Source organism: Bactrocera neohumeralis, chromosome 6, assembly GCF_024586455.1.
Source record: "Bactrocera neohumeralis isolate Rockhampton chromosome 6, APGP_CSIRO_Bneo_wtdbg2-racon-allhic-juicebox.fasta_v2, whole genome shotgun sequence".
Taxonomy (NCBI): Eukaryota; Metazoa; Arthropoda; class Insecta; order Diptera; family Tephritidae; genus Bactrocera; species Bactrocera neohumeralis.
This window is the reverse complement of record NC_065923.1, coordinates 80672158-80693011: the sequence shown is the minus strand read 5'-3', so window position 1 is coordinate 80693011 and position 20854 is coordinate 80672158. Positions and strand designations below refer to the sequence as shown.

Sequence of the window (20854 nt, the reverse complement as noted above, 5' to 3'; positions counted from 1 at the left end):
ATATTTGAGAGATTGAAATTTCAATTGTAGCATATTCGATTTCTTGTCCTGAAATACTGTTGATGCTGATATTAGATCATGTGATAATATGCTATGATCGTATATATGCAAAATTTTACAAAATTTATGATAAAATCAGCAGCTATGTAACTAAATTACAAATGTTCATTGACGGTAAAGATTGTAAGGCCTTCATCACATATTCATCAGGCAAGTACATGTATTTAGCAAAAAGGTATCTTATCAAGATATTTCGCTTGCTTCTCGCGTTTAATAACTTTCCGACGATTGCTTTTGTTTCTCTCATTATCTAAGATCAAAAATATGGAAAGACCGTAATAGTACTGACAATCATAGATCTTTAGCAATGATAAAATGCAAATGTAAATTTTTGGATATAAAAGGGACGCTGCAAATCGAAATTGTCGTCAGTGAAGTTTCGGTTATGCAAATCAATTGTCTAACAAAATCGCAATTGAAATAAAAATAACTTAAAATCACCAGAGAATATAACTTTGCTAGGCAACTGGAAGATGTTCCTTGCAAAGATGTGCATGAGTAAGTAATGCAATATATGAACTTATCTGAATAGTAATTATATCGTTACATTTAATATCATTTTACTTCAGGAACAACTTTTACCTTATTGGCCGCGGTTGCCATTACTGCAGTGCAATCTGAAATGGAAGCGTTAACGGTTGAGGATATTTGTAAACAGATGGCATCAAACATTTTTATTTTGCGTCCAAATTCTTGCGACAATTGGGTTCAGTGTCCATCCGCACTTAATGGCCAAGACTATGATGAAGGCTACTGTGCGTTTGGCTTATATTTTAACAAGGATCTGAGTCGTTGTGAATCGTCAGAAGACGTAACATGCCCCTTCGAGAATACCGGAAACAATGATGTTAACCAGTGCGCTTCAATGAAAGATGGCACTTTCTTGGCAGATCCCAAAAATTGCAACAGTTACATCTACTGTACGGATGGTCAGGAAGCGTATTCAAATTGTCCCAAAGATTTAGTATTCCATCCCAAAAAAGGTTCTTGTGTTTATTCAAATGAATATCAATGCCCTAAACAAGTTGAAAACTTAACTGCAAGTCCAATTTGTAATTCGATACCTGGTGAAACAGTATTCGCCGACATCACGGATTGTACGAAATACCAGCAATGCGAGCAAGACGGCAAACTAAGTTCGTTGCAGTGTGCAGAAGGTCAAGCATTCAATTATACGACATTGAAGTGCGTAGCTCGCAAGGAGGCAGTTTGCCATCCTTTAGCACCAGAACTCGAAGCTGAAATCGAAATTTGCGGCACGGAGGGCCTTGTCCGAGAGGGCTATATTGCCGACGATCAATCATGTAGCGCATATTATATATGTGCCAAGCAGAAGGATGGAAAACCAGATCGAAAACCTATGCATTTAAAATGTCAAGAAGGATACTTTTTTGATAGCGCAACTTGGTCATGTCGTGACCGTCTGAATGTCAAGTGTGCTTTAGACCGTTGCGAGGGAATGGATAACAAATATGTCAATGTGGCTGGGGACTGTAGCGCATATGCTCGCTGTAAAAACGGCGTAACCATCGCCAGTGGTAAATGTGACACAAACTATTACTTCGATGAACGTACCCAAGGCTGCACTCCACATAACATCAGCTATATAGCTTGTTCAGCCTAAAATTAACTATCAGCATAAATTATATTTAACAACTATTTTGGCAACAACAATCATTATATTTTTGTATAAGCAAATATACCAACAAATGGTTATAAAAAACTATATCATTCTATTTTTTGTATATTTGCTTTACTATATGTAATTTGTTTAATTAAACACATCATCATTGATCTATTGACATACAAGGTCTGCCTTTCACCAGTTCTGAAGGTGCTAACCGGGTACAGTGGGTGTGCATGCGGTGTGAGCGCAGCTCTTGCCGGTTGCTAACTGTTGAAGTTGTTTGGAAATAATATTGACATATATTTCTCGAAAGTCCCGTTAGTTTAATGCAGCTAAAAATTATTCGTAACACTGAAGATATGGAAATAAAACTTTGTATATTATAATAACTTTGAACACAACAATATTGCTTTAGTTAATTCGAGTGCTGACATTGCACTTGAATTAGTCAGTCAAGTCGGCACGGAGTTCTATAATTCTTCATTTTATTTATATACCTTTACGTATTCCAAGAACTAATTATCTAATCAATACTTATACCCAGTTTCTGCCATCGCGTTATGATAATACAAAATAACATAAAAAACCAACAACAAATAATTAATTTCCTAAAAAAAATATGTTTACTACATTTCATTAAATTAAGTTATCACTTAAAAACGCACTCGTGTTGCTTGGATATATTATCATAGATGCTTCGCAATCATTTTATCTCTAAATAATTTGATTAAGTATAGTATATTTATGACACATAGATTGGAATTCATTAATAATAATTCATTAATATATGTGAGTAGAAGTTAGGCTGCGAGCCACTCATCAAAAAAGGTTATTCACACGAGAATGTCGGCCATTTTCATATAAAAATATTAAATATTATGTTGAAATAAATACTTATATTAAAAAATTATATTTGTGGACTATGAAGTGGCACATGCTGCGAAGTTGATAGTCTCATTTGTACAAGACTGGTTAAGCTCATCGAAGTAGCCACTGTTAGGGCAGGTGCCATTGCCGATGGACATGCCATCTTGACAAATTGTGTATCCATGGCAGCCGTCATTTACTACGTTAACCAACTCTATTTTATTACTAGCCAAACCAACACAATTATTATAGTTGCATGCGATATTAGTGCGTGGTACACATTCGCCACCGTTTGATGCATCAAAAAATCTTCCGTTTGGACAAATCCCATGCTGTAAGACTATACTAGACGTGCCGTTCACCGTTCCCGTACCGCAATAGTAATAACCATTGCAACTAGACTGATCTGATACAAATATGCCAGTCTGATTGCACAACTCAGAAGCCGGTAAATCTGGTAAAGTTGTTGATGTTTCGGTACAGTTCACATTGGATGGATAATCACAGTCAGCCATAAGCGCGTTATAGTAATAGCCATCTGGGCATTCGCGACTTAATACATGAGCATTCCAGCATAGCTGATAACCCACACAATTGTTTGGATCTTTGATAAACACGCCGTCGGGCAGAATGTTGCAATAACTATCCGGGCTCATTGTTATTGCGCAGGCATAACCTCGAATACAGTCATTCGTTCCAGGATTGAAATTATAACCCGTTTGGCAAACGCCGTGTGCTGCTGTGCCATTATTGCAATAATAGTAGCCATCGCAAGCATAAGGATCAGCTGCAAAACCGGTTTCATCAGTCAAAGTCGCACATGGATTACTTGAAATGCACTTTATACTGGTCGAATTGACACAAGTATATGTGTTACGATCGTAAAAGAGATCATCTGGACAGGTGCCAGGGTAAGGTACTCCATCAATACATGTTATCCATGTATTACAGGCGCGAGGATCTTTGATACGTGTACCATTCGAAAGTAATCCACAAATTTCATCTGGATCGAAGCTAGCGTTCACGGCGACGGAAAGCAACAACATTAAACATATTCCTTTGCCCACTATTTTTAGAATAAAAACCGAAAAAAGTAAATTATTAATTTTTAAAACGTAATTTGAAAACACTTACGCATTCTTTCTTTCTACGTTGTTTGTAAATAATAAACAAAAAAATATTTAAATGCTTTCCTAGGCTATTTTCTATGAGGAACTGTCTGCGTCCGATGTTCTTAAATACTGAACGAAAAAATTCTTATACACGAGCTTTTGTAATTCTATGAACTCTAATTGCAAAGAATTTTCAAATCAAAGCATTAAATCAAAAAAAATTAAATACTTAGGTAATTATTATAAATAAATATTACTCTATAAAGTTAAGTATTTTGAGCGCCATAAATCACGGGTTTCATAATGGCATTACGCATTTAACATACAATTATGTCATAATTCCATTTCTGTTTGGTTGAGCTGGTTATACGAGATCAACTCGAAAAGAACTCCACTGATAACTGTGCTAACTAATGTATTGCATTAATACTTCGTTTCATTAATACTTAGCACAGTGCTTTAAGTTAGTTTGAATTTAAACTGCTACTAACGAAAAAACTAAACAAGATCAATTGCCTCTTCAAATGACGAAAAACGTTGCCATCCTAGTTTATCTTTTACGCACTTTAAAATGCAGTTGATTCAGTTGATGTGTGAGAGGTCGTATTGTCATTGTGAAGAGTGATCTGTCTTTCGCCAATTGGTTTTTCTGATTTCTTGAAAGAGAACTGCCAAATAAATGGTTGTGTACCGATCTCTCGACCTACCGACGCAAACTAACGCGATCATATTTTTGAGCGATTGACAAATCGTAAGGGATGCAACGTGTAAAATTTTTTTACTGTCTAATGCTCATGCAATATTGAATTATGCGGGTCCCACTAAAACCTACAGTAGTCTAAATCTCTCGATAGGTCACATGACGATTTTTGAACGGAAAAATGAAACTGTCACATATAACATTATAGTACCATTTCTTCGAAGGAAGGAGATCTTTTGGAATAAATTTAGCAAGAAATGGGGGTTGAAAAGAGAATTAGCCATTTAAAAATCTTTAAATTAATTTTAGTTTTTAAATAAAGAGAAGTTGAAAGAGTTTTCTATCTTTTCTTTACTTTGCAAGTCTTCCCCAGGCTGGTGTAGCGAATTTGTTCCACTGTGTCATTTATCATATTGTTAATTAACTAAATTAAGGAACAAAAGCTTAGATCATTTGGCTTTTGATCAGCATGTTCTTAACTCAACTAAAACGACTGTGGCTCCCTTATCACTATATTTGATAAAGACTTATCAATATAGATGATAACACAAAACCGAGACCGAGACCGAGACATTAACAATGCAGTGAAATGTACTAGTTTCATTTGTTGTCCTTCCTTCTGTGTTCTACATCACCTCTTAGAGTGTACCCATCGGAGCAAGCAATTTATTAAGACATTTCATTACATTAGCTACAGATTAATTATTAGCTCTTGTTAACATACGTAAAAAATTATAACAAACAAATTTAAAATTTCCAATACTACCATGCCCCGTACGGACTAACATTTACCGGGTTTAATTTTAATTAAAATACAGAAAATACACCTTGAAAACGCTGCGGAGAGAGGAGTTTGGATATTTGAAGAAATCTTGAGCTTAGTATATATGTACTTGTACCCACATAAAATGTAAAATGTGCAAATATAAATAAAATTGTAAAGTGAGTGTAAACACGTCAATAAATATTTATTATTTAATAAAATAACACCAGAATTAGAACTTATTTGTTATTCGCCGAAAAACAACCGGATGCACACATAGGAATAAGAAGATATCACATATTACGCATTTTGCGTCCGCTCAGGAATTTTTATACACGCGTACCTTATCTTAACTTCGCGCCGAAAGCTACGGAAATCTATTTGACACTGTCTTTGAAATTTGGTAGATCTCACTGTACCTCTTGCGCATTAGGTACTAGGTCTGTTATTGTTGATAGAACGTTAAAAAACAATCTTAAATACATATATATATTATATACATATATAATATATAATCTGTAAAAAAATGCGAATTTATCTTTTCTTTCTTTCATGAAAAATAATTTTCATTTCTGCCATATATATTACCTCGAAAGAAAATACAAAGCAATTTAAATATATGCATATTATTTATTGTTTTAGAAATGCGTGGAATTTTTTAGTTTAATTTCTGATCTCATAAGTAGTTAGGAATTCTGCCACCACGCGCTCAATTAGCATGGAATGTGCCAGTTTGATTGAGTAGAAATATCAAAATCACAATAAGCTACAAACTTCAGATATCTTTTGGGAACTGTTTGATAAGAATACGCGATTCTCTGTCCTCACATCTGGCCTCTGTTGAGGCTAACTATAAGCTTACGATGTATTTTCGGGTTTTCACTTTTGCTTTATGTGTTTTTTTTTTTTTTGTCTACAAATAATTGTGCGTAAGTATCCGCATACAAAAAATCAATTGCATTTCATGCAATTCGATTATAACTCATGTAAACGCTATGACAAAATGAATGCTCCACTTTACTTATTTTCACACTTTACTAAGAAATTTTGCAATGTTCTCCATAAATTTAGTTGTTCAGTAGATACGTATATAGATTAAACAGAGTATATAGATTAAAGCAGAGGGCTTAGTCCCACTCAATTTAAAAACCAGTGAGTCTTAATTTCTATGCCTCTATTCATCAATACATTAGTTCGTTTAGTGATTATATTCATTGTGATGGCTGCTCCCACAACTACCTTGATATTCGTTTGAATAAAAGAGCAAACTTACTCTTCGTTATACCGAAACAGAATCACTTATCTGTCCTTCATTTCATCCTTACTTATACATAAACTACATATTTTTTTGTGTTAAATTTAAACTACAATTTTATTGAAACTAATTTTTAAAAAAATTTTGGTATAGAAACGAATTGGTGCAATAAATAGTATAGATAGAATTTTACTTCTTAAATTAGCGAATAATATATAATTTCTTTTTTTTAATTATTAAAACTACACTGACGTCAGCGTGAATATATCCGAAAAACATTTGTAGATACATACATATATATATATACATATCCACTTATGCCAATATGACTTATAGTAGATTTCAGTAAAAATAAATAATTTGTTCATAACTACATACAATGTAATTCCATATAGCGGTATTATCATTTAATCATAGCGCGTAGTAAATACTCTATCATAAGCTAGATAGGAATCTGATGAACATTTGAAATTATTAATGGAATACCAGCACCTTGAATTGGTGTTGTGGATTTAACTTTTCCTCCTCTTGAAGTTGACAGCCAGTGACAAATGGGCCTAAGACTACGCTAATGCCGCGAAGTAAAATTATCAATATTTCCGTTTTGCATAAAAAGTGATCAATTAAATATATCACAAACATGTCTTGTTGAAATGTCGAAAATTATCAGAAACTGAAAATTCATCGACAACATTATTGAGTATAAATACATGATGCTTCAAATTGGCTTAACACAGTTCAAGAAACACACTCGTGTCTGCCTAATTCAATTAAAACAGTTATTTAAAACTAAAAGGATATCCGAAAATGTTTAGTAAGTAAAATATATAAAATTTGGTATTTACGTTTTAAACTTTTCACACAGACATTTAAAAATGGGAGCAAAGAAAGCCTACAGTAATATTAATTTAAATTTCTTTTTAAAGCTGGTTCTCCCGTTCACTATGCGTTGGGAATTATACTGCTCTGCAGTTCCATGACCAACGCCGCCGTAGATATGGACAACATCTGCTTATTACTAAAAAATGGTGCTCTGATTGCCAGTGGCGATTCCTGTTCACAGTATTATTCTTGCTCCAATGGAAACGCTACCGCTCAAAGCTGTGCCAGTGGCACCTATTTCGATAAGAATTCCCAAAGTTGCGTTGGTGTAGCTCCATCGTATTGTACCTCTTCTTCTTCTTCGACTCCCTGTAGCGGACATGCCGTAGGATCTTTCGTTGCTAAGCCTGATTCTTGTGAAGGCTATTATTACTGCTCAAGCACAGGCGCAGAAGTTGGTAATTGCCCTAACGGTCTATATTTTGACGCGGCAAGCCAAACTTGTAACTATCCTTCCGACGTTAACTGCCAGACGACTAGTACTGAGGATACTGATGCAGACACACCGATCAATTTGTGTTCGTATATACAAGTAGGAGTTTACTTTGGTAATGCCTTCAATTGTTCAGGATGGTTAAAATGTACTAGCGACACCAAGTTCGACAATGGAACTTGTAAAAATGATTTGCTTTACAATACAGCGAAACAGATGTGCGATTATGCTTCAAACGTTGATTGCTCACAGGTATATTTAATTTGTAGACATCTAACAATTATCACTTAGAGGACTTCATTTTTTATAATATGTTTATATTAAATACAGGTAACTAACGACCCGGAGTTAGATGTGACAGCAAATGGTGGTGGTGGCGCATGCACAACCAAAGTAAGTAAATAATTTATTTATATTATGTTGATAAAAATAATTAATATACTTATGTGCATATGTAATTAAGGGAACCAAAAAAAAGGCTGTCGCATGTAATCAATATTACCTATGCGATGGTACCAAATACCAACTGACGAAGTGCTCTGGCAGCTTATACTACGATACAGATACTGAAACTTGTGTAAACCGTATTGATGCTTATAATGATTGCGATCGTTGCTTAGGTACCACTGACACGTTTGTAAATGCATTCGGAACCGATTGTCATAATTACTTGTACTGCTCTAATGGTGTCAAAAAGGACTCAGAGCCATGTCCAAACAGCGGTTACTTCAATGAAGAGATGGGCGGTTGCGTATCAGTAAGCCCAGATTTTAAATGCTGTGCAAATGCTACCGAAACTGACACCGCTACCACTGTAGCAAAATAAACCTCACAACTGCCTTATATTGAGAAATGCTACTGTTAGTCCGGAAGAGCCTTCGATCTTAAAACCTCCAACATAAATTAAATGGAAAAATACAATCGATACAAGTATCTTGATAAATTAAACTACACATTGTAATTATTTGTAATATTATTCAGAACTTCTAATAAAATTCAGAAATATGCTTAATAACGGATGTTTAATTCATGTGCCCATTTGGATTAAAATAGTTAATTATTTTGTTAATACATATTATTAAAACTTTCATTTATGCTTTCTGGTACCACCATCGTATTTAAATTGTTGGACTACCTAAAACAGCGGTTGTAGTTTCGGATATTGGTCACCAACTCGAAGCTGTAACAAAAATTTTAAATGGCTGTTTCAGGAATTTAATCATTGATCTCACTATAAGTAGCGGAGGCGATATATTGGATAAAGTTTGCGGTAGTTTTCTCAACTCGGTTTTAAGAACTCGTCGAAACTCTTACAGTAATCTTTGGTAACCAATAGTTGACTTGGTGCTGTCACATTTCTGGACAATGCGATTCAAATATTTCAAAATTTACACAAAGTACAGTACTATGGATTTAAATTTGAAATATTTGCTTAATACAATCATTAAGAAATTTTGTTATTTTTTATTCTTTTATAGGGAGAATAAGCTGAGCAGCTAACCACAAGCTAAAACTGCTACATTTTATATTGGGAACAAGTCCATCGCTAATGACATTATTAATTAATTTAATGGTGAATATTTCTTTTAATTAAAAATATGTGAATCACTTGCTTTTTAAAGCACTTCAATTTCGTAACCACTGCATCGAAGATAAACAGAAAGCAGGCAAAACTCGTAATAATTGCTTAGTGTGAGAACTTTAATGCCTTATCACTTCAGTCGCTTCTTCAATAACCGAAAAGAAAAAATAAATTAATTAAAAATTTTCACTCCCTTATTTGATCTAATCTAGAGCCAGAAGGCTAAATATTGAATCGCCGCTATCCGTACTATAAAAACGGTCAGCATGTTTCATTACCAGTCAGTGTACTAAAATACTTGAAAATTTTCACACCCCCAACGATTGAATACGAAAAATGTTAGGTAAGCAATAATTTATAATGAGGACATACTTACATATGTATGTTAGAAAGATAAATTTAATAGAAAGCAATAAGTGTATGTGTTTTTAAGTGTACAAGCCTTTAAAGGATTTATCCACATAAATATGTGAATACCATTTGTAAGACCATACTTGATTAAAACAATTAATAATTACTTTAACAATTACCTCTCTTTATAGAAAAGCAATTTGTAGTTAGTTGGCTCATTTTGGCATTGGCCGATTCTATATCCGCCGAATACAACGTGAACGGCGTGTGTACAGTGGTCACCGATGGTTTACGGATTGGCAGTATCGACTCTTGTCAGCGCTACTACACATGTAACAATGGCGTAGCTACGCCTTACGATTGTCCCAGCGGCAGTAGTTTCAGCAAAGATGTGCAAGACTGCCTCACTGAAAGTGAATTTCAATGTACTCTTAACCTGAGTAATCCTTGCACTGGAGCGGATGGAACTTTTGTACAAAAATCTGGTACATGCAATGGCTGGATTTACTGCGAAAACGGCAAAGAGGCCGGAAGTGGAAGTTGCGCTAGCAATTTAATTTTCAGCGACGGCGCATGCAAATTTGGCTCATGCTCCACTGTTGCCACGGCTCTTACTTCCAACTTTACAACTATTTGTCAAATTATGAAGAACAACAAATACTTTGGGAGCACAAAACAATGTGGAAAATGGCAAGTGTGTAGAAATAATAAACTGGTCACAGGCTTTTGTAAAGATGGATTGGTAAGTAGTGCTTGCTCACATTTATGTCATTCAAATTAGAAATAAGCCTTTTTCTTACACTACTCCAAGGCATACGACGTGAAAACAGGTTCATGTGTGCTTGAAGCCGATTATGAATGTGCCCAAGTTACTGGAATCACCATTCAACCTGATGTAGAATCTTTCGGCACCTGCACCACAGAAGGCAATATAAAAGCTACTAGTATATGCAGCGACTATTTAAAATGTGAAAATAGTGTGTGGAAAAGTTATTCGTGCAGTACTAATTATTACTACGACATTACAACGAAAACATGTGTACTACGTAGCAATGCTAAAACAGGCGATTGCGATCGATGCCAATTTTCTAATAGCGAGTTTGTCAACGCTGTCGACACAACATGTCGCAAATATTTGGTATGCGAAAATGGCGTTAAAAAATCAGTTAACACTTGCGCTGTCGGTTACTACTTTGACGAGACTGCTGAGGCTTGCATACAAGGCACCGGAACAGACAGCGCGGCATCGAATAACGCTTGTTACGTAGCTTGATGCAAAAAAATATATACATATGTATATGTATGTATAACCCATGTACTTCAAAAGGGTTTCAACTTTTATTTTTAAAATATTTATATACATGTGTTCATAAGTACCCTGTGTATTTATTTCATTAGTTTATAAATATTTATGATTGTATGCTTTTCAAAGTAATAGTTTTTTATTTTTATAATCACAGAAAAAGTGTATCTTAAGTAAGCGAATCGAACCGGTGCGAAACCTAGGGAATATTTTCTTTAGTATATGGCATGATAATAGTTAATGGATAAAATCGGGTCGATACTACCTCAACTCCCATATGTTAAGTATAATGATTTTCGTTTGAATGTATACTATATGTGTATATAAAATTGGTTTGATTCCGATCCTCTGGTTGACATTTTACACCTTAAGCTATTTCCCTGTCTTTGATTACTGCGTGTTGCAAAAGTTGCCCCCGAAGTTAGCCCTTTATTACTTCTTTTTTGGTTTCCTAATATCATGGTCACTACTGTTTTGTCCTGTAAGCAAGTAGTCAGAGGTGTTAATGGACGATGCTAAGCCAGAGACATAAAACATATGTTTTATATTCTCTGGCTTCTTTATGTTTTATGTTCTCTGTCTCAGCTACAATTATGAGATAATATGCTGCGTACTCTGCTAATGCAATTTCTATCTACGCGAACGCTTGGCTAAAAGGAACTAGACATAATGGCGGCGGAAATTGGAGGTGGCAACAGATGATATTCGCTCTTGAGAATACCGACGTCAGCTTACAGCGATGCAGTGGCCACTGAACTTTTTGTTAATTTTATACATATGTACATATGTATGTAGTATATATATACATATATGTAAGTACACCAGAGAACGTTTATCTCGTAATTGTCTGTCATAATTAATTAATTAATTTACGTTCTCTGCAAGAACCTTTGATTTTCAAATGATGCTGCTTTAAACAATTGATTTTAAGGCTTAATTTCGCTTGCAATAATTTTCGAGTACCTATGTATTTAAAGTGTGGACTTCACAGTAGTTTAAAGCGGACTTATCCGCTGCAGAGGCTACTCCAACATTTCAGCTTGACAAACAGAAAGGAGATCGGTGTGTCAAATACTATTGTAAATCATTTTATATGCAAAAAAGTAAAAAATAAAATTTATAAAGCTCTTTTGATTCCTCAAAGATACATATGTATGTACAGATATGTATAATGTTAATGAAGAATGGAGAGCAACAGAAATAAAGTGGCTGCGCAACAATTAAACTTTTGCAAGCGCACGTAGTAGTTATATGCATAACTATGTAAATGTATACACATTCACACACAGGTAAACACAATTGCGCAGAGCAGGGCCTACGCCGTATTTTAATATCATTTTATCAATTATAGTATTTTTCAACAGGACTTACCTCACTTAATGCTCTAAAACGCACTCTGCTTCCCATATATGTATGTAGGTGTCCCTACTTACATCTGAAATACTTTTTATCTACACCTTCTGGCAGTCCGCCGCTGGCGCCTACTGCCACAAATCACTATAAACACATTTAATACACAACTAATAACGCCCGATCACATTTTTTACTGTTAAACGATTAAAATCCCGAACTACTTCTTAATTTCACTAAAAACACTATAAATTGCAACTTTTATACCTAAAATATTGCACTTTTCACCGAGCTGCTGCAAATTCCACCGACGCAAGCCAGAATCTAGGAAATGTATGTTTAAAATGGCGGCGGAAATTAAGAACGACCAATGATATTCGAGCTTTTAAAAAGCTCTGCAGACACTAAACCGCTTCAGTAACTAGCACAGGGTGTCATAGGTTTTCAAAGTACTTCTAAAAACATCGATATGAAAAATAAATATAATTTCAAATGGTTTTCGTACGATTGGCTTGTTATTTAGATTTCATTAAACTAATAGCAATATCAATATCACTTCTGATTTTTCCTGTATATTGGCTAGATACTCTTCAATAGTCAGACTCTTGTCAGCAGATGACACTACACTCTAAAAAAACCACCCTTGTTGGTCGTCTGAATGAAGATGGATCACCGCAAACCACAAAATAGTTATTAGATAATTAAAAAAAACATTTTTGTCTGCGAAATATTATCCAACTTTGAATGTTTTAGCTCTTAATAAACAAATATAATACCATTTGTGCATTATATAATTTCAAAGAGTAATATGTGCGCCATCTGTTGGTCACATTCATGATATCCGCTAATGTTTGTAGCCATTAGACAGAAGAGTATCACAAATTCGCTAAAAAACATTCACATGGCAACGTTCTTAATTTCCGCCGCCATTTCGAACATTCGTTTTCTTATGACGCGTTCGTGAAAGTGGCATATGCAGCAGCTCGGTAAAAAGTGTAATTTGTTTAGGAATTAAAGCTGCAATTAAGAAGTTTTTGGTAGAATTAAGTCGAAGTTCGTCAATTTAATCGTTTTAAAGTAAAAAAAGTAATCGGGCGTTGTTATTTGTGTAGTAAAAGTGAAAGTGAAAACTAGTGCAGAAGCTGAGCGTCAATTTAGAAGCTTGAATGTGATTGGCCGTTCATAACTTCCGCCGCCATTTCGAACATTCGTTTTCTTATAACGCGTTCGTGTAAGTGGCATATGCAGCAGCTCGGTGAAAAGTGAAATTAGCTTTGGAAATAAAGTTGCATTTAAAGTTGGTCAATTTCACCGTTTTAAAATAAAAAAAAAAGTAATCGGGAGTTGTTATTTGTGTAGTAAAAATGAAAATTAGTGAGTGCAAAAGCTGAGTGCTGAGCGTCAGCGCAAGCAGAGCTCTACCAGTGGTTGTGCATAAAATGTTATGTTAATGTTGATTATGTTATGTTAATGTAAAAAAGGTGTTAGAAGTATGGGAAAGAGTATAGAGTACGGAATTGTATCAATTTATTGCAGATTGCAGATATGAAACGAAGTTAAATAAAATGCGGTAAGTGCTAATAAAATATTAAAATAATTATTTTATGGTATATTTATGCAGAAATGGCATATGGCAAGTTATTGCATTTTAAATTAAAGCTTCGTTTTTATCTTGAATATATATACACACCTATGTATATGTGCATATATAAGCTTTCCCAATGCATGTATAAATTTTAAAGAAATTAGTTGCCTCTGTATCAATCAAGATTCTTCTAGCTTCCAACAGATGCCGTAGTAATTTTTAACAGAATATCTTTTGTGCACAGTCAAGCGTAAAAATTTAGAAATACATACATATGTGTATCTATACTATACCGAAATATACAAGGGCACGAGAGCACCCATTGCAGAATCTAGTGATGTATGAATGGCTAATTCGGTCAATTTTATGTGAATGACTATTAAGCATGGATATTGTGAATTGGCGCACCTTCTGCATACATTTTTAACAAAAAAACTGTTACAAATCTTTAGATAGAAATAATAAAATCTATTTAAAACTTACCTTCCTCAACAATTTAACGACGTAATATGTCTTTATGTAAAATGACAGCTAAAACAGGGTTGCAATTATATTTTTACGTGACATTGCATGCAAATAAACATAGGTTTTGGTCTGATATATTTTACAGCCATTGCAAATAATTTTCTGCGTGTATTTGTTGTTGTGCCGGTGCACCAAGAAGAAATATATACAATTCTTGCACCGAGCAAGGGTTTTGCAAGAGCAAGAGAATACCCCTATTATGTTTTAAGTTCTCTGTATATACAGCGTTTCTTAGCAGAGTACCAGAGAATTTGTATGCATTTCATTATTGATGAATAGAAATGCATTATCAGCTTGCACAGCCTCCTTCAAAATAAATGAACCTTAATTTAAAAATTTCTAATTGTGGGTAAATAAAGAGAAAATAAATAATAGTTTTAAAATATTTAAAAAAATATAAAAAATATTTTCACATATTGTGTAAACAAAGATAAATTAATTATTTTTTTAATTATTTAAAAATTTTAAATAATAAGAAAAATATTTATGAATTACCTTAATATATAGATTGGTAGGGTAATTTTTAAAAAATCAGTGCTTTGATGAGCAATAACAGTTTAACATAATTTTTGTAGAATGAATTCTTTTTGTATCGAATGAATATCTCGGATAATAATGAGGATATTTTAGTGTGAGTGGTAAGTAGACCACCAATAAAATCGAGTTAATCATATTGATCCATATGTTTCATTTTAACATTTTCTGTCTTTTAATTTACATATTAATTAATTAATTGTGGAACTGAAAAAGCTTTATAAACTGATAATAGTGTTAGTGTTGAGTATAATTGTTACACAAAGTATAGAATTAAGAGCAAGCTAGATACGATTTAATAGTGGTGGTGCACTCATTTTTTTCTGCATCAAACCACTTATCGTCCCCACAATAAACTTCCTCTGAAGTACGATTTCCTTTACAAATAAGGTAATGTTGACAACCCGTTTGTGAACTTATCTCATAACCGTCATTTCGACCGTCGCATCGATCGTCAACGCATCGCACATGCGCTCGAGGCAAACAAGCCTCTTCCATCGGATCGAAAAATCTTGTTTCCGAGCACTGTCCCCAAACCGGTGCTGTATCTGGGATGCCAACACCAAGGTCTTTACAGTAAAAATATCCACGACAAGAAGCGTCATCACTGACAAAGCGATTTCTAATTGCAAGTTTTTTGTTGCCGCAGACTTCATCAGGAATCGGATATTTTGCACAATTAACTTTATTCCTTGGAATGCAAGTTCCTGTTTCAACATCAAAGTAGTTACCGTATTCACACGCCTGCTCAACTAGTTTGTCTTTCACACATTCATAGTAGCCAGCACAGTTCGTCTCGTGCAAAAATGGTATTGAATTAGGCACAACATCACAAAAACTAAATTCCTTTTTACAAGAATAATTTTCCGGATAATCACACATCCCTTCATTAACATTAAAAACCAGATTACCCGCACAAGAGCCGAAGCTAACCGTGGTGGAGCCTTTGCATTTATACCAGCCTTGACAGTTCTTAGTGTCCGCAATATACCCCTGAGTTTTTGAAGTACATGCTGTTGCGCAATATTTGTCGGAAGAAGTTTTTTCACATTTGTTAGTATTTCGATTATAAAACTGATTTTTTTCACATTCGGTCGCAGTAACGCTTTTAAAGTTTTCACACTTTATGCCGATATGACAAAAGCCTGGCTTTCGCAACAAGACGCCATCTTTGAAGAATCTGCAAATGTCGTTTTCCGAGCTCAAAACTTCTTGACAATGAACTATACCAAGTATTCCAAATAGAAGAGTTACTAATGCCACCAACCGAAAGCCTACAATAGCACAACAAAGAAAATTGTATTACATAATATGGTATTTTAATGTAAAGATTATATTACATAAAAATAAAAATTGTCTTGGCTTAAGATAACTTTCATCTTGAATCATCTCTACTATGAAGCTTGGCCAGACAAACTGTTCGAGCGTATGATGTTTGGTAGTTAAGGATGTAGCAAGATTAATTGAAATATAGGTGTTGCCTTAGATACTTTGAAGCCGTAAAAATACTGACACTCTTATTGTCTTATAAGAAATAGCTGTTATCTTGATGAAGTAAACGTTGGTTAGCCACATTCCAATCGATGCGGAGCTTGCAAAGGGTGGCAGTGGTTGGGTTCGGCTTCATTTGATGCAATGATTTACCGCAAGGTTACGAAGAGAAGAATCGATAAGCGCGCTTTTATAAAACATAATCGTTTTAGCACTAACACTGCTTACAGTACAGCAAAATAATCGGGTTTTCAGGGCAGAACTAAATTTAATTTATTATACGCGTACCTTCCATTCTTTACAATATCACTTAGTTTCAAATGTAAACTGACTGCACACAGCTAAGTATTTTTGCTTTTATAGCATATTGAAAAACACCTGAATGTTATAATTGATTTATTAGCTACTTACCGAATTTAAATCAAAGCATTTCTTGCAAATTTGTTATTTCATGAAATTCAGATTAGATAAAAGACATGCTAGTAATAAATGCCGAGATTCTTTAACTTTTGAAATATTTATTAAGGCGTTGAATTCATTTTTAACACGAGACTCTCTTACATTTTAGATATGCTGAATAAAGCCTATACAAATGAGTGTAAGTACGCCAAAAATTATTCGAAGTATTAATCATCATAAATAAGTTGGTTTCACCAACTTAAATTTCAATAAGATTACATTTCTTATTAAAACCCTATATACTTTTATTTATATACCATAAATACTTCTGCAAAAATAGCAAGAGAAGTAAGAAACCCATTCGTCGAAATATATTTTTTCTAGGTTAGTATGACTAATCAATAGTGTTTACTATACGCTTGTCTTTCTAAAGTACATAAATTGTATTTCGCGATTTTTACGATGTGTGAAATTATTCAACAAAGAAGAATCGACGATTAACAGTCAGAGATCTTACTGGTATCGTTTGAATATCGGACGGATCTGTGAAAACCAAAAAAACAAGATTGTTTCCAAAATCACTCAATTTCTGTAAAACAATGTTTTCTGACTACCAGGATGTCATGAAAAGTAGTATGACCGGCGATGAGTCTTGAATCTATGCTTACGACCCGGAAACAGACGATCAATCGGCCGAATATCGTGCACAGATGTGCCGAAGACGAAAAAATCCTTTGACATGATTTCAAAAATCGAGGTTATGTTGACAGTTTTCAATCCTACCGAACTCCTACCGACCGGCCAAACTGTCAATAAGGAATACATTTTAAGTGCTATGCGTCGTCTGCGCGAAGATTTTCGTAAAAAGAGGCTGACAACTCTTGATTTTTGCACCACGATAATGCACCGTCACATACTGCATTGATTCTTCGTGAGTTTTTCGCCCAATTTCCAACCAATATTTCGAATCTTAAATAACATATACCGAAGTCCACGTTTTTAGCCGGATATAATGCCTGCCTGCTATTTATATTGACCGCTATGGATAGATTTACGAGCGTTGTTCTTATCTAAACAATTTTGCTTTAAAAATGTAGATACATCTCCATTTAAAATCGCACGCAAAAAAAACTAACTTGAAACCGTTTGTAGGTGCTCGCCCTACAGGAAGTTCTCAGCTAGGGCAACACATTTCTGTTACTATGTATAGACGATTGCAGCAAAATATGTTGCTTATTAATGAAAATGTAATGTACCATTACGAGTATTTCCGTTAAAATGTAAAATAACGTAACATCACTTTTCGTAAGTTTACAGGCTCATATTCAAAGAAAATTTTGGTTATAAAATTGTTATATTTTGGTTATATCTGAGAGTGGAGATGAAAATTTTATGCTACATATAAGTAACATGATGTAGAGAATCGTAAGCAATAAAAACGCAAATTGGATTTTTTTGATGATACGTTGTTTTGCTTTTTAGGTGACGATATGTATCTTGGTCACTCCCAATAAATTTGAAATCGTTCTTTTCTAAATTTATCATTTCCTTCAGTCATTTTCATGTCAAGAGCATAACTGGAGCTCGTGTTAGAAATCATCTTTAATCCTACGAATGAAAATATTTATATTTTGCAAAGCTAACCTTTCAAAGTTCATAATGTAATTACGATTTCCTACTGGTTAGCCATACTTTTATATGCACATATGTATATTTAATCAAATATAAGCATTATTGCTCTTGTTGGGAACTTCATTGAGTAATGTGGTTTGCGAAAAACAATAAATAGAAGTGTCAAATAGAAACATCAGCAAAACGCCAATGATTACAAGCAAAGCAAGTGCTTAAGTTCTTTGAAAGCTAATTGACTTGAACAAGTTAATATTTGGACGCACAATGAAAGGTTGGACATAAGAAAAATAAATGCACATATACATTAAACTTCATTTTTCACGAGCTTTTATACATAATACATACACACATATTTCAAAATAAATGGATTTACTCATATATTTAGATAATATTCCAATATTTTAGCTCCAGTGGCAGCGCAGCTGTTGATGTTCTTATTGGTTGGCCTCACCAGCAGCACTATATTGCCCGATACCGATGATATTTGCCGACTTTTTCCAGATAAAACAGAAGTTGCCGACCCATCATCATGCAACCATTACATCACCTGTAATAATTCGGTGTCGGAATACACGCGCTGCGCTACATCTACTCCGTACTTCGATAATTCCACTATGAAGTGCACGAAAACATTGTCTGATGACCGTCACTGTCAGCTTTCTTGCTTAGAACATGTGGGCCGATTTATAAGTGATAAAACAACATGTAAAGGCTATTACTTTTGCCAGGATGAGACTACGCCGATCCACGGAATATGTCCAAATGATTTGCATTTTGATATCCAGGCTCAGTCTTGTGTCTATAAATCAAAATCCAGCTGTACGCTAAGTTCATTTGATATATGTTCAGTTGTTAAGACCGATACCAAAGTATCTCATGAAACTGATTGCCGTAAATATTATCAATGTACTAAGAGAGTTCTTACTCTTAAAAATTGCGCAACTGGTCAATATTATAATTCAACTGCTGGCGCTTGCTATGAAAAGTGGAAAGTAAATTGTCCGAAAATTCCATTCCCCGATAACGTTTGTGGAACTGTTAAGACGCCCTTGAAGAACAAATTCGTAACCGATGATGCCACATGTCGTGGTTACTTCTATTGTGCTGACAAAGGTTCTGTACCAGATCCTGCACCTGTTTGGGGCCAATGCAAAAATGATACCTTTTTCGACACCACTACAAGTTCTTGTGCAAACCCATTGAATGTAAAATGTCCTACTGGTGCAGATCGTTGCGAAGGTCGTTCACTAACGTTTGTGAGTGGCAGCGAAACAGGTTGTCGGCAATACCTACGATGTCAAAATGGCAAAACAGAGGAAGAGAAGAGCTGTGGCAACTACTTTTTCGATGAAAATTTGACCGCCTGTATTTCTACACCAATTACTTACACATCTTGTGTTAGAAAGTGATTAGTATAAAATATGCACATATATATATACTATATAGAAAATAACAGTTAAATCAAATTATATTTTTTGTATACTTTACTCTTTCATATTAATTAATAAATAAGAACATCTGGTGATCAATACGTGAATTTTGTTTAAGTAGTTCTAGGTCTGTTCAAAGATTATCATTTGCACTAAATGACGAGTTAATCGAACCATGATCGACATAACAACAATTCGGGATTCTTGTCAACTACGAACGGTAACCACTTGCGGAATTCTTTGGGTGTTACTTTCGTCTATTACAAATATAGCATTTATTTCTGGATATTTCGATGTAAAAACAACGGCATAGTTTTACATATATTTTTACACTTAAATCTGCCGCAATCGATCTGCCTTAGTCAGTTACCATACGTTTCAACATGGAGGCTAAGCTGTTTTTCTGCAAGTGGGTGTAAGTATTCATTAAAAGATAGTCGTACAACTAGCGAGATGCTGAAAAAATCTACCACTCAGGTCAGGTAACGGCATCTATACTAATAAGGATCATTCTGAATGCATATCAATAAAGATCTGTTTGCCGAGTGTGATTGGTCTTTACAGTGTCCTAAGATTAAGGTAGGTCAAGTTGCTTAAAACTTTTTTCTGTGCCCATAACTATTGACCATTGACACTTTGCGAAATCTTTACCTTTACCTCTATACGCCGAAGTATTATATTATGATTATCGGGAAAGCAGGTATTGTTAATAAAACTAACACTTATATACTATAGGTACATATACATTAAGGAATGGCGTATATTCCCAGATGATACCTGAAATTTCAGTTTTTGCTCTAAAAAATTTTCCAACGTTAACAAGATATATATTTTCAGTTTAAACCGTGCCTAAGTGATCCATTTATTGGATATCGGCTTTTGATCTTTTGCATTACATTTTTTATCTCCAAAGCAAATAAACCGACAATAAAGAAAGGTAGTATTTTATTCCAAATTTTTCGCCGTTTTCGAT

At 34.4% G+C, this 20854-nt stretch overlaps 4 protein-coding genes across 4 annotated transcripts; 3 read left to right on the top strand and 1 right to left on the bottom strand.

The window, feature by feature from the left end:
* The first annotated feature begins 635 nt into the window (after positions 1–635).
* LOC126762155 (peritrophin-44) lies at positions 636–1721 on the top strand. The gene has a single exon (XM_050478698.1). It carries the CDS (start codon positions 683–685, stop codon positions 1682–1684), a length of 1002 nt encoding a protein of 333 aa, XP_050334655.1. The 5' UTR covers positions 636–682; the 3' UTR covers positions 1685–1721.
* A 434-nt stretch (positions 1722–2155) lies between these two features.
* On the bottom strand, positions 2156–3778 carry LOC126762154 (peritrophin-48). The gene is made up of 2 exons (XM_050478697.1): positions 3689–3778; positions 2156–3620 (listed from the first exon to the last, which is right to left on the bottom strand). Exons 1-2 carry the CDS (start codon positions 3690–3692, stop codon positions 2608–2610), a joined length of 1017 nt encoding a protein of 338 aa, XP_050334654.1. The 5' UTR covers positions 3693–3778; the 3' UTR covers positions 2156–2607.
* A 3413-nt stretch (positions 3779–7191) lies between these two features.
* LOC126762849 (uncharacterized) lies at positions 7192–19923 on the top strand. The gene is made up of 6 exons (XM_050479891.1): positions 7192–7198; positions 7311–7951; positions 8030–8092; positions 8163–8513; positions 9829–10045; positions 18857–19923. The coding sequence occupies exons 1-6, from the start codon at positions 7192–7194 to the stop codon at positions 19858–19860; spliced, it is 2283 nt and encodes a 760-aa protein (XP_050335848.1). The 3' UTR covers positions 19861–19923.
* LOC126762153 (peritrophin-48-like) lies at positions 9581–10926 on the top strand. The gene is made up of 3 exons (XM_050478696.1): positions 9581–9624; positions 9824–10374; positions 10444–10926. The coding sequence occupies exons 1-3, from the start codon at positions 9618–9620 to the stop codon at positions 10903–10905; spliced, it is 1020 nt and encodes a 339-aa protein (XP_050334653.1). The 5' UTR covers positions 9581–9617; the 3' UTR covers positions 10906–10926.
* Positions 19924–20854: the final 931 nt, after the last annotated feature.